The sequence below is a fragment of the Amphiura filiformis genome, chromosome 6 (genome assembly GCF_039555335.1).
Source record: "Amphiura filiformis chromosome 6, Afil_fr2py, whole genome shotgun sequence".
Taxonomy (NCBI): domain Eukaryota; kingdom Metazoa; phylum Echinodermata; class Ophiuroidea; order Amphilepidida; family Amphiuridae; genus Amphiura; species Amphiura filiformis.
The window spans coordinates 52,376,370-52,391,236 of record NC_092633.1 but is presented as its reverse complement, the minus strand read 5'-3'; the positions used below and the strand labels follow the sequence as shown (position 1 = coordinate 52,391,236).

At 37.0% G+C, this 14,867-nt stretch overlaps 2 protein-coding genes across 2 annotated transcripts in view; one reads left to right on the top strand and one right to left on the bottom strand.

The window, feature by feature from the left end:
• LOC140155594 (probable ATP-dependent RNA helicase DHX37) overlaps positions 1-11,466 on the bottom strand; it is a 59,390-nt gene extending 47,924 nt beyond the window's left edge. The window contains exons 1-4 of the mRNA XM_072178498.1: positions 11,357-11,466; positions 5,883-6,207; positions 4,881-4,981; positions 3,113-3,572 (exon numbers count right to left, since the gene is read on the bottom strand). Coding sequence (XP_072034599.1) covers positions 3,113-3,572; positions 4,881-4,981; positions 5,883-6,191 — 870 coding nt within the window. The 5' untranslated portion in view covers positions 6,192-6,207; positions 11,357-11,466. The remainder of the gene's footprint in view (positions 1-3,112; positions 3,573-4,880; positions 4,982-5,882; positions 6,208-11,356) is intronic.
• Positions 11,467-11,686: 220 nt separating this feature from the next.
• LOC140155587 (vacuolar protein sorting-associated protein 53 homolog) overlaps positions 11,687-14,867 on the top strand; it is a 42,840-nt gene continuing 39,659 nt past the window's right edge. Inside the window, 1 exon segment of the mRNA XM_072178489.1 lies at positions 11,687-11,801. Coding sequence (XP_072034590.1) covers positions 11,703-11,801 — 99 coding nt within the window. The 5' untranslated portion in view covers positions 11,687-11,702.

Sequence of the window (14,867 nt, the reverse complement as noted above, 5' to 3'; positions counted from 1 at the left end):
CCGATTTTGACCATTTAACCACCAAAATACTTCTGTTGATTAGTTCTACTCAGAAAACAATCTTTTGTAGCAATAGGGTCAACATGAAATTTTGATGGTTATCCCTATTTAAAAGATATAGGGCCCTCAAAATGCAACTCCATTTTTTTGCCAGTCAGAGCCCTTTGGTAGGACATTACTCTTATCTAATATTGAGCAGATTAGAATACATTTAGCTGAGATATTACCCATGCAAAACCATTTTTTTTATACATTTTGACCCCCCTGAAAACCAATGTCAGACATTTTGCCCCACCACCAACTTCAGGTATGTTGAAGATATGTTCTTGGACAACATTTCTGAGAAATATTGGCTTGGGGTCTTGATGGCTTCAACACATCAGTTAGGTTTGCCTACTCCATAGAGTTGTACACATTTTTGATTTTGCATGTATAATGATTTAATGTACAACTCTATGGAGAAGGCAAACCTAACTAATGTGTTGAAGCCATCAAGACCCCAAGCCAATATCTCTCAGAAATGTTGTCCAAGGACATATTTTCAATATACCTGAAGTTGATGGTGGGTCAAAATGTCTGACATTGGTTTTCAGGGGGGTCAAAATGTACAAAAAATGTACAATTGGGGTTTTGCATGGGTAATATCTCAGCTAAAAGTATTCTAATAGGCTCAATCTTGGATAAGAGTAATGTCCTACCAAAGGGCTCTGACTGGCAAAAAAATGGACAATAAAATTATTTTCACTTTTGGAGTTCTGACCCCCCAAAGTTGGTCCTGGATGGACGAAGTTGCATTTTGAGGGCCCTATATCTTTTAAAGTAAAGGAGTTACAAGTTTTCTGATGCCAGATTTGAATTCTACACAAAAAGTACCCCAGGATACATACTTTTCAAAGTTGTAAAGGGTTCCTTTATACATTTATGGACCTCCAAAAGTCGTCTTTCACGTTGCGACACATATTTTACGCTGACCCCCCTAAATTTCAAATTGATGCCACGGGAAAACTTAATGGAGTATGAAGCTCAAATTTTCAGGATTTTACTTTCTCATCAATATCTAACACCACACAGAAAAAGAAAAAAATTGAAGAGGTGCTGCGGTGCACATCCCTGGAGTTGACATGGAATGGGTCAGAGGATACATGTACATGCCTGAGAAAATATATAATAATTAAAGAAGTGACGCTCGGGCAAACTGGCACTACAATAAAGGAGAGAGAAAATCCGAACCGTTCTTATTCACACCAGCACACACTCACAATTACATGTTGTTGAGTTCACCACCACATGCCACAACAGCTCATGGTGGAACTGCCGGCAAATTAAACATGTAATTTCAAGGTTCATTCTTGTCAGTGTTTCTGTCTCTGTTTTCAGGGGTGAAATATCTTGGAAGCAGTAGAAAATCCTGAAAGGCATTGTGAAATTTGGCTAAATTGGGATGAAATCAATACAATTGTGTTAATTTTGGCCACAGTAAATCCTGAAATCAGGAAAAATCCTGAAAGAATCACACCCCTGTGTTTTAGGTTTATTCTAGCATGGCAAAATCATACCATTCTGATTCTCTCCTTAGTATTGCTGATAGGCAGCTTCAAGGAATAAACAATTGTATTATAAACACCAACCTTTTACTAGGCATGTCACAGTGGCTGCACAATACTTCTGCCACACTGTGCATGCAAGCATAACAGTAAATTGAAAAGCGCACGCATGAAAGTTGTTCAATTTTGGCAAACATCCATGAGGAAAAATTAATTTCCTCATATGTGCTATTTATCACAATTGTTTGAATTTTTGATATATGGTGTGTGAAACCTTTCTGTGACTACCATCGGGTTTTTTAAAAATAAATATTGCTTCGTTTAAGAGCTACTACCTGTTTTTATGGATTGTTGAAGATCCTCATAAATCAATAAATATAGGCCTTTTGAAAAATCAAGATCTACCACCATTTAGCTGAAATACTAATCTTTCTAAGCATGTAAATTATTTCCGTCGACAACGAATGGCACACTTGAGGAAAACGATTTGAAACAAAACATTTTTTAAGTGAGTTTAAAGGAAGTAATATTCCAAACCACAATAGCTCTAAGCCATTATTGTGTGTGTCCAAGGCCACACCATTTTTGTATACTGCGGTATAGTAGAGGGCTGTTGCTTTTACCGTTTCTATTCCCATGTTAATCCAGATAACAAAATGTTAATTTAAAGTCTCATTGCAAATTAATTTTTATTTTTACTTTTCGGTTTGGCTTTGAGCAATGATGACACATACCATATTTACAGAAAAAATGAAAATTCTATTCCAGACACCGTCACAATGTCAAAGTTTGTATTTTTTGTATTATATTAAAGTAATTAACTGCAGATTCTTTACTCAACATCATAACAGGTTCATATTTGACAAATTCATGATGAATGAAAAGACTTTCATTAAATATTGAAAAAAAAAAGTTACTCATGCCAAATTTACATAATAATATGATGAATACATAATTAGCTGTAATAAGCTAATTTGCATAATTGATTACTTTTGTGTATTTTTTTGTTATCAATTGAAAGAACTTTGTATACATATGTTTGTGAAAAAAACCGCACCCTGGTATCATGTACGGTTTTCTTTTGGCATCAATTTTGCATATTAATTAGCTGAACTTAGTCATTTTTTCAACTTTTATTTGTCTGCAGATTGGCCGGAATTGCTAAAATAGTATATTTGGTTAATTTATTATAATTATTCAATGATATATTTTTAAATTTTGTTTTCTTTGACGAAGTTAAAAAAGATAGGCAATTAACCTGTGATACTTAAATTAACGTTGCTTTTTCAAGCAAGTGTCCAAATAAACCTTCAAAATCTCGAAATGTGCCAATTTTGTCATTATAGCAATTTGTGGCAGATTTGCATTCCATTTATGAGCATCTTAAAATTGACACTACGTCACAATGCATTGACCGATTTCAATTCGGTTTTTTGATTTTTGATGCTTTAATAAAGGTCATTCATGTAGAAACATTAAATAACGTGTTTCTGCTGCCCTTATTTTTGAGGTGATATACCTACTTTTACTTAAAAAATACACACAATAATTTGCTAAATTAACAGTACCTGTATTTCTGGTGTCCTGTTCAAAGAAACAAACACAGCTGGCTCCTTCTTTGCCAGTTCAACAGCACCATCTTTCTCCAAGCTATTTTTACTTTCACTTTGCTTGGTTTCCATGGCATCATTTCCGTTATTTGCAGCATCTCCTATTGCCGACTCGCTTCCACATGCCTCACTGGAGTCAGTTCTTTCAATATCCTTATTTGAAGACATTTGTGTCTTCTCCATATCCTCTTCTGCTACCAGTTCTTGCATTTCTTCATTGTCTTTATCATCATCACACTTTTCCTCCTCCTCCATCTCCTCTTCTTCCTCCTCCTCCTCATCATCATCGTCATCACTTGATGATGTGTCCGAATCTGTGTCATTTTGTTCCTGGGATTTTTCTGACAGTTTTCGTTTCCTTTTATTGCTTCCCATAATGCTGTTGATTTTAATGGATTGGTTCTGTACAGTTGCTTGCCTATTAGTTTTATTTTCCAGGTAATAGGATCAAAACAAAAAGTTCTAGTTAGCAATTTTAAATCACATGAGGTACAGTGGGTATTGATACTGTACTGTACACCACATTTCGCCATAATTCATTCTAGAAACGCATGCTGTTAGAATAAGAAAAATTTTAATGCTAAATTATTGCACATTCTAGGGAAGCGTGGTTACTGTTTTGAAATAACCGAGTGAGAGGGTTTTCAAGAAAATATTTTTCCTGTCAAAACTGAAGCATCCTCTGTATAAAAGAAAATATGAATATTAACTGCACATCATATATAACTATTTGTGATACCCAATTGTGGCATATTTGAGGTCGTTTATGAGGCAGAGAATTTTATTTCAATTTTATATACGCCAAAATATTTTTTTAATTGAGCAAGAATAAGGATAGAAAAAACGTTAAAAATTCTATGTAAATATAATATTAGACCCGGCAAAAGATTACTGTTTCGTTTTTATGGTATTCTAATCTTTTATTTCCCGAAGAAACATTTGGGGTCTAAAATGGATTTTTTATGTAATTGATAAAAACATCTCACGTGTATACAAGAAAAATGGTAGGTTCCTCTATAGTATTTTACTGACCATGCTAATGTACTGACACCGTGCGAGCACATGTCAAAATCGATATAATGTATTGTCCATATAGACGCCGCATTTATCATTTATTATTGTCAGATTAACAACAATTGAGCGCTATTAATACACATTAATGTTTTTAGGCAAATAAAATTCCAAAATATGGTACGTTTTCTGCTTTTGCTTGTCACGTGGTAAGCCTATATTGAAGTTGCGATTATATCTTCAAATAAGTTTCAAATGGATTCCATCAAGACAAGTGGACGAGTGGTCTAAGGCGCTAGGCTCATAGAGCATATCCAAAGCGGCGTGGTCCGCCGCCTGAGTTCGAACCCCGCCTCTGCCAAACTTTAATAGAAGTAATATTAAAATTTAACTTTTTTAAAATTTCATATTGGGGAAATGTGACTGGGAGAATTTATGTATGGCGTGGAGTGGTGTGACTGTACTGCAAATATCATTTTGCTTTCGTTCTTTCTCTTGTAATTTAGTAGAATGCAAGTTCACTGAACCGAAAATTGGTCTAATAGTAAAATCATTTACTTTCCTGTGTAACCATAATCAGCTGCTGAATGGGCTCATTCCATTTGAAATTCATACTCCCCCTGTGGAAGAAATTCCCAAAATCTTCCACAGGGGGAGTGTAGATTTTAAATGGCATAGCCCATTCTCATGCCTGCTGATTGTTCCTTGAACATACCTTTTAGTGACTTTTTGTCCCAGGTGAGCAGCAGACATATACATTGAGAGCTCTTCCTTTGACGCCTGATGTTGGGCTAAGGAAGCAAACAAGTCCGCTCGCTAAAATCAAAACAAACATAGAGTCATGTAAAACAGCAAAAGATTATATTCTGCGCTGAAAATATCTTAATGGGGATGCGGATGAGTTTAACATGATCGGATACATCGCTAATGAGTGTTGGCAATTGGCATTGATATCTGTTTGTTAACCCCATGAGAACTACCTGCCTATTGGTCAAAAAGACGTATTCATTATCAAATGGACGAATCAGCAACATTGAAAAAATTGGGGTGAATTATTTGCAAAGCTCCATTCTGATTGATGATTAAAGTGAAGATATCATGCAATTCACTAATCACAGGCAATGTTAGATCAGCAGGTAGGGGGTTAATTATTGTCACAAGTTTCAACGGTGACATTTGGCATCACCAATAAGATGAATAACATCGAATTTTGAATGATAAAAAGTCAGGATAAAAAGCTATAACAACCAATGTTACATTTGTACATTTATATTCAGTTTGTGTAATTTCCCATTTTGGTTTATCACATCGAGGGTACTTTTATAGGTCCAGGTCCTATCTGCAATAGCTGCCCCATAGATATTTGTATAATTTCTGCATTCTATATTGTACACGTCTAAATATATGACACCTGGCAGCTACTGCAGATAGGGCTTTCTTGCCCTAAACCCCCGATAAGATCCGTGTACAACTATCATTTTGTCTGCAACCCCATGAGTACTACCTGCTGATTGGCCAAAAAGAAGTTTTCATTAGCAATATTGGACCAATCAAGAACATTGTTAGAACAGTTTCATCACACAAAAAAGTTTAGGTGCATTATTTGCAAAGCTCCATTCTGATTGGTGATTAAACTTAAGATATCATGTAATTGACCAATCAGATGCAATGTTAGATTGGCATGTAGTGCTCAGGGGGTTATCAATGAACCACTTACTTTGCCTTTCTTTTCTTTCAGCTGCACAACCTTCTCCAGACGTTTCCTCTGCTTCTTGCTCAATTTCTTGGGGACAGATTGGGCTCCAGAGCTCTTCTTCTTTTCCTTCTGACGTTTGGATGGCAACACCAGCGCATTAGTGCCATCATCTGCTGTTGATTTATAGTCTTCCACGGCAAAACCAAGTTCAATCTTTATCCGTGAGGCATCTGCTTGTCCTTTGTCTTTCACAACTTTACTCCGAGTATCAGTGGATTGAACCGATTGTTTCTTGTTATTGATTTTGCGCTTCTTGTTCTTGCGTCCCATTATGACCGATGCTTGGCTATACAAGTAAGATTTTTTAAAGGAAAACGGAAAAGATAATTTAACATGATAGTTGGCCACTGAAAACCAAAATACTGAAATAACTGTATTAAAGTCTATTGGAAGTAACTTACATACACCAAAACAAAAGTACTCAAATTCCTAATCGCTGTGAAACATAAAACTTAATCCCAGCTTGGAATGGGTGATACATATACATGTATGCACGTGCACAGTCGTGGTCTCGTGGATAGGAAGTGCTTGGGCAGATTGAGTAATTATGAATTTGATCATGATCAGACAGCAAGATGCAAGATTTGATCAGTTTTCAGTGTAGCAAATAAATTTCTATACTATAGTACTCAGGGGTGGATCCAGGAATTTTCAATAGGGCATGGGCGCCGAGGCACCACCACTTGGCACCCAGCCGGCCACACAAAGTCAGGTGCCGCTCTGCAAAAATTAGGGGGGAGGCGCCCCCCCCAAATCCACCTCAGGTATCACAAAAGAAAATTTCAATTAATAATAATAATAATAGCGACAAGGCACATATCCACTCAATTAAGAGCGCTCATAAGGCACTAAAACAAAAACCAAAAACTGAACAATAGAAAAAGAAAACTGGAAGTAAAATAAGAAACATAACTTAAGAATTACAGAATGTCTCTGACATAAGATGAGTTTTTAACAACTTTTTAAACACAGTTACATTTTTAGCAGTTCTAATATAAATAGGCAGTTCATTCCATAGACGTGGAGCTGCGATTGCAAATGATCTGTCACCCCATGTGCGATTGGATTTTCTTTCTTGAAGAAGTTGCATGTTTCCAGAGCGAAGGGTACGGGTGGGAACATAATGTGAAAGGAGTTCAGATAAATATGACGGAGCAATATCATTAATACATTTATACAGCCCTCGAATTAAGGATCTGAAGGGGCACGGCAACTTTTTTAGGGCAAGTTGATAATTGCCGTGGATTTTACTGAAAAGGCAAGGCAGCACGGCAATTTGTAATATTTCAAAAGGGCATCAAGGCAACTGTTGAAAAGTTGAGAAGGGCACCAAGGCAATTTTTCAAAAGCGAATAGATGCATTTAATACCGTCAGCTGAATTCGACACCAAAGTAAAATTTGACTCTCAACTTTACACTAAAACTAACCTGATTGCTTAAAAAACCTGCTTTATAATACAAAGCAATCAAAAATCAACAGTTTAATTTAGTTAAATTTTGCGATCCCTAGTTCTGAGCTGCAAAACTGACTCGAAACAGCGATGAAACAGCTGTAACTTTGGTAATAATATTGATAAAATTCGCCGGGATAAAAACTATTTCGTGCAAAACATATCTAGAGATGGGCTCACATACATGTACAAGATAAGACAAGACCGGAAGGGTATCGCCATCGGTTTGCAATGGGAAGTCAATGTTTGATAATCGAGAGAACAATTGATTTGCCCAGCGCTCAGATTTTGTTCACGACACGAGGTCGAGGAGTCTTAGTTACTAACAGCGTTTCTGATTGGTCGATAGTACGTTGAAGGTATTTCTCTGACCAATCGAGAAAGTGAAGTCAGAATGTCAGATTTCTAGCAACCAGATAATGTATAAAAGCCTATGTGATTGGCTGAATATGTAAGCTTACGTAGGGGTAATGAATATTAATTCACAACAAACTATTGTGTATACAGTGATTGATAGCTGGGTTACGATGCTCAAAATAGCGATCGTGTTCAAGATTTTCGATTTAATTTTCCACAATTTTGCGGGGATTTAACCAGTACTTGTTAAGTTGTTAATGATTTTATAATGAAGGGACAGGGCTGGCCGGCTAGGGCACCCACGGCAACTTCATTTAGGGGCACGGCAAGTGACTGCCGTCGGTAAAGGACGTATTTTGAGGGCATTGCGGCAATGGGGGTGGGCACCCACGGCAATATGCTGTCGGTGCCGTGGGTTAATTCGAGGGCTGCATTTATATACAATCAACATAAGTTTAAAAACAATTCTTTGTGTGACAGGAAGCCAATGCAGTTCCTCTAGGATTGGACCACGGAAGCAATAAGAAATTAATGAAATCGGACAAAATTAAAAGTTTTTTGCAGCATGTGGTAGAAGTGAACCATGAAATCAAATTCCATTGGTCTAATGCTGTGCATGTGGCAGGGCATAGGAAAAATATTTCCTGTCTCGGAACTTAAACTATGTTGCTTTAAATTTTCTGTGAAATTCGTGAGCGCCTTGGGGTCCAGGGGCTCAAAAAGCCTAAAAAAGCTCATGGATTTTTAGACTTTTTAAAGAAAGAAATCACCATTCTGAGGCTCTAATTCAGACATGAGAGTGCATGGGCTTTGAAAGAAATCACCATTCTGAGGCTCTAATTCAGACATGAGAGTGCATGGACTTTGACAAAAAAACCTCTTAAAATCCATGTGGGTTGAGGAGGCAGAGCTCCTGCGGGGGTCGAGGGGGCAGAGCCCCCCACAGGGGTCGAGCCCAGGCGATTTTAGCAGATTTAGCACCCCAAAAGAGGCCATTTGTGACATTAAAAAAATGCATATAATTTTTGGCCTGTTTCAGACGTTTTTGAAAAAAATGCTTCTTTCATCCTAAAAAAGTGGTTTTAAATGTTCATCAGTTTCCTATACTTTTGTACATGAGAGGCATTCTTCAAATTTTATCTTTACCTAATAACATGGCCTACATGGCTGAAATTGATATATATAATGCACAATATAAAAACGATGATTCATAAAATTTTTGACACCCCCTCTTTGGGTATGTGGGAGCCTAGTATTATTAAATGCCTGAATATATAAAGTTTCAATTACTTTCTTTAGCCTCATCCTCAAAATAGCTATTTTTATGGCTTATTATAGAAAGGAGAAACCTTTCACATAATTTTGGAAATTTAAAAATAAATCTAAAATTCTGAAAATACAAAAAATACATTTAAGTGCATAAGCTTTTTTTCTGGGTAGGAATTTTTTTCTTGCATGCAACAGTTTTTTCTTGCAGGTTAGAAATTTGATAAATAGGTCCATGCATGCATGTTGTATATGATGACCTATTTATCGAATTTCTACCCTGCAATAAAAAGCTGTTGCATGTAAAAAAAGATCTTACCCAGAAGAAAAAAAGCTTTTGCACTTAAATGTATTTTTTTTTTTGTATTTCAGGATTTTAGAATTTTTTCAAATTTCCAAAATTATGTGAAAGGTTTGTCTTTATTTTGTTAGCACTAAAAATAACAATTTCCATGAAAATTGAAATGAGGCAAATTTAAAATAATTAAAACGTTATAAACACATTCATGCAATGCATTTAAAAACATTAAATAATAGGTCAGATTTTCTGTCATTTTTAGGTGAAATTAATTTCTACACTAACTCCCTTTTGGGGGTAAGGGCAAGGGTTTTGGGTTATGTTAAAGGTTAGTTGAGCTTGGGTGGTTTGAATACATGCAGTAAGGTTTGTGGGTGGGTGGGTAGGAAAAAAAAAAAAAAAAACAACAACAACAACAACAAAAACAAAACAAAAAAAAAAAAAAATCGATTTATTTTTTATTTTTATTTTTTTCAATTTTTTTTTTCTGTGACCTCCAATTTTTTTTCTGGGAACGGCGGGGCCGTGTTACCGCGGATTTCGAGGGCCTGGCATGTGGTACGAATCAATTTGTATAAAGTTAATTTTTTATTACTTCCGTGGTCCGAGCCGTGTGCCTGGCGTAGAAGAGCGTGGCTGATCAACGCAACAAGCCGGTTGACCCATTGGTCGTCGGTGCGGCGTGTACATGTACTAGTAGGCGACCTTGTCACCTCAGCCTTTCCCATACAAAACTAAACAATTGCGGGTATTCATATCCGAACATCTATTTTTTTAATGTTTTCCCGATCGCCGTTTTGATTTCGCTCTTGACTGAACATGGTCAACGACAATGTCAATGTACATGATGTTTATGTGGGAAATACAACCAATTGATACAAGATACAACAGAACAGGCTTTTCATACAGTGAACAATAAACAAGAAATGGAATCCAATGTTTAAAACATGTATATCTGCACAAGCGACTGATACTAGCCTATCTTTAGTATTGATGCTTTCAGGCTTTAAATGATATCAAGAAATGGAAATCGCCCCAAAGGAAAGATTTTAAAATCGTGAAATTGATCGCCACATCTTATGGATTCACATTATCCTCCGGCGGAACTGTCAAACTGTCAATTACAACATCTACTAGTGGACTGGTTTTTAAATCCACTCTCATCAAACTAATCAAAACTGTAAACTACAATTTTATCGAAAAAATCAAAAGAAGAAATACTAAATATTGCTTAGTTTCAATGATGCTTACCGATCGAGTCGCCTTGATGGCGTATTTCCGATCATTTTGCAATGTGGTTAAAAAATATTTCCAAGACGCGAGTATCGCCATTAGGGATGGCCCGGTAACATGGATAAAATTTAACGCAATCGATCGTCCAATCCTAGTTCACCTGAGTGATCACGTGGTTTGCCGAATGAAGCCGAATGAACGGTAGGCCTATCGGTGTCGGAACAAGGATTGTTACTTGTAAACAAATCGTTTCGCCGGCACGTTTCAAGAAATTAAATTTACGATCTTTTGATAATTGTTTTATTTTAAACTCTGGCATGAGAGATTGAGAATGTGGGTTAAAGATAAGGCACTCTGTGTTCTCATTTTGCAACTAAAATAGGCTTCTCATAAAGCTTAAATTTGCGGGCCATTATGCTGGCCATCCATGTATTTGAAACATGGCGGATATACCAAGCACCCTCACTACGTTCGGGTCTGTGAGGGTGCTCGACCAGGCATAATGTCAGGGGCATTAGACTATATAATATACAACTCTTGTGAACGCACATAATAATAATAATAATGGCTAAATATTTTCACGGAACTCAAATTTGACTTGACATACGCGATCGCAAGTTACCAGCGCGTACCCGGACCACGGAAGCAATAAGAAATTAAATTTAGTTCAGGCAGCCCCAGAACAACATGATCATGTCAGAAATTAATAATAAAATATTTTGTTCTGAACTAGTTCTGGGACTGAATATTCGGACTAGCAGCATGCAGTGCGTGAGTGAATCAGAAATGTCATTGCAACTTAGTCATTTAAAAATAAATCATATAAATACCTTTCACGCAAATGTCGTTCTTTATTTTCACTGTGAGTTGGAGATAAATAAAGTCATCGTTCAAACTTCAATGCACTATTACAAAGTTGAAAACATGTGTTGGTGCCTTGCAACACCAATAAATCTCCGCGTAAATATAACCTCTGACACGGGAAAAATTAGTTCTTTAAGAAAGTCCTAATTTATAGTATTTACACCAAAGTTATTTGCAAAAAAATGTAGTATTTTTTATCTTTATAATAAAATGTATTTGTATAAATTATTTTAGGATTAATTATTAGTCCTATAAATACCTACTAATATAGAAATATTATTCCGCAGAAGTGGTAGGTCATGACCTTTAAAAATGGCTGCCCCCGAAGACGAAGAAATTGACATTATTGATGATGAGCATTTAAATGCTCTACTATCATTCTCTCCTGATGTTCAACAAGCAATCGAGCAGGTACGATATCTAAGAAAAGTTATGTGTTAGTTTTTTGGTACTGAATGTTTCGATTTGTCCATAGTAACTCGATTTACATAGCACCTATCGGTAAGCCCTACGAATTCAACTACCTGTGCATTAGATACAGACTTTAAGGTACATATTTCGAGGTGCATAACAGACACCAAATTTGTGTCATAACAAACACCAAATTGGTGTCGATGACCTGACATGCATGCATTCTTTTGTGATGGTCTTTCAATTTGTACCGAGTGTCCTTGGCAGACTTGACTATGCTTCAGTGGTCATGAAAGGATTCAATAGATAACCTCTGCCCCACTAATCCCCAGCTATTGTCTGAAATTGCACCTCGGAAGATATATTATAACAACTCAGTCCCTCAAATGATAGTCATATAACGACCAAAAGATAAATGACTGACTATCATTCATTGAGGACTGAGTTCCGCAGTCTACCTGTGCATGTGTGTTCAATGATTGTGTGTAGGTATGCCACAGACAGGGTCTAATTCTGCATAAAACCGGGCAAAGTTATTTCTATAGATCTGCTGCGCATTCAAATTGCATTGTATTGCATCGTAATTTCATTTGTGTCTATGCTAATTATGTTTACACAACATGAACTCACATGTTTTCAAGCAAATTCGCCGATAATAGGGGATCAAAAGCGATCGGAATGTTACAAATGTACAGATCGCATTCAGCTTACTTCATATGAGATGATCTTTGGAAAAATACAGCATAATTTGTCTTGGTTTTTGCGGAATGCCATGCAGTAAAATATTAATACGTTGCGGCAATTCATGATTGACAACTAACAATCGGCATGTCCTTCGTATCCTCCACTGTCAATTTCTTATCCACTCACTAATCCTCACAAAAGCTTTGTGTTGATTACATAATGTGTGGAGGCAAATTGCAATAAGTACAATGAAATAATGAGTAGGGCGGGCTCCGAGGCGGGTTTCTTCTTCATCTTACGTAACAGTATTGTTCTCCAAAAAAACCCGGAAGCTTGTCGTTTGGAGCTCTAGCTGAAATACAGCAAGATAATGTAAGATAGTAGGGGGCGAGATGGCCGAGCGGTCTAAGGCGCTGAGCCGTCGGCCGGGATAATACGATCTGCGTGGGTTCGAGCCTTGGGCTTGCCTTTGGTGAGAATTCATTAACCTATCCCAAAATGTTCCTATAAGGTCGGGAATCCTGCAATTATGTTCAGTTATTGTGAGGTTAGTGTATCAGAGATATTTTCTCTGAAAGTGTGAAGCAGCTCTGCTTCGAAGCAGTATAGAATATAATTGTAGAATTCCTTCTCGCCCCATACACTACGTAGCACATGCAGATATATGTAGTGTATGAACGGTGTCTCGTGGTTCGGAAAGTCACATAAAGCTGGTGGTCCCGTGTACAGGAAGAGTCAAATCCTGTGCACGTTAAGTGTCAGAGCTATTCGAAAAGAGAAGGGGGACCATCCCCGGTTCTGATATCTGTATTCACCTCCTCTAAGTTCCAGAGGACTTCCAGTATAGCTCAAATGAGCTGCAATAGGAAGTACTAGAAAGGAAAGGAAAGGAAAGTAAATGTAAACCTGTATTTTAGCTAGAGTATCTCGAGCTAGTATGCCAGGTGAATTCAAATTTGCCATCAAACTGCATCATTTTATATATCAAATTAAAGCCCTTGAGTAAAGAAAGCCAACACTGAAAACCTTTTTGTCATAGCACATTCCGTAGCAAAGTTACATCTTGTCAAAGATTGACTTTCATCAAAAAGATTCTAGCTAGCAAAATTCCCCAAAAACAGCATTACGGGGGTGTTTCTAGATCTTAGTCTCATGACGATAGTACCTTTTTTTAATGGAACTGCTATCAAAATCTCTCTGAAATTCCATTTGTGAGTAACTAAACACCAAAAAAAATCATATATTTGGGTCAAGTGAAGTATAGACAACATATTTATGAAGGTTTCCTTCTTAAAAAGCTTCTTTTTAATTTCAATGTAAATTTGTATTGCCGGTTTAGGCCATTTTGACTGACTAACAAATGTGTTAACCGAGGTTTCCCTGTGATACCTATTGTGTGTGTGTGTGGAGGGGGGCAGACGTGGTCTAATTCTGCATAAAACCGGGTCACGTTATTTCTATAGATCTGCTGCGCATTCAAATTGCATCATAATTTCATTTGTGTCCATGCTAATTATTAATTTACACAACATGAACTCACATGTTTTCAAGCAAATTCGCCGATAGATGATCAAAAGCGATCGGATCCTCCGCTGTTAATTTCTTATCCACTCACTAATCCTCACAAAAGCTTTGTGTTGATTACGTAATGTGTGGAGGTAAATTGCAATAAGTACATTGTCAATGAAATAATGAGTAGGGCGGGCTCCGGGCGGGTTTCTTCTTCGTCTTACGTAACAGTATTGTTCTCCAAAAAAAAACGGAAGCTTGTTGTTTGGCGCTCTAGCTGAAATACAGCAAGATAGTGTAAGATAGTAAATGTAAACCTGTAAAAGCGAACGTCTGGGGGGGGGGGGTGGTGCTAGCTAATTTGAAATCATTATTATGACATGAATATAAATTATAACTTTGCATATTAAAAACACTAGGACCTGTTATTTTATTTTATAATTTTTTTTTAATGAATAATGTCAACCAAAAATGATCCTAGCATTTTACTAGTCTTTTACTAGACTTAGGCTAAGTACACATCCAGATTCACATTCACGGTTTACCACCGCGGCAGATTACCTTTGCGGCTCCACCTGGTGTAGCCCTGAAGCAACCCCTTAATAGAGCTACTCTGAAGCTACTTCAAAGTAGCTACACCTTAGCAAACCCATAGTGGATGCACCATATCAGAGTTACTTCGCTGTTACTCCATCCATTGTCTGTCTAGAAGCCAACTCCAGTGCTACACTAGTGCCAACTTCTGGATACGCCATATCGGAGCTACTCCAAAGGTACTCTTAAGAAGCTACTCTGAAGTACGGTCATTTCTAAAGATACATTTATACTCCATCGCTTTTGCAGAAACCTGAATCGCACACATGATCAGTGTAC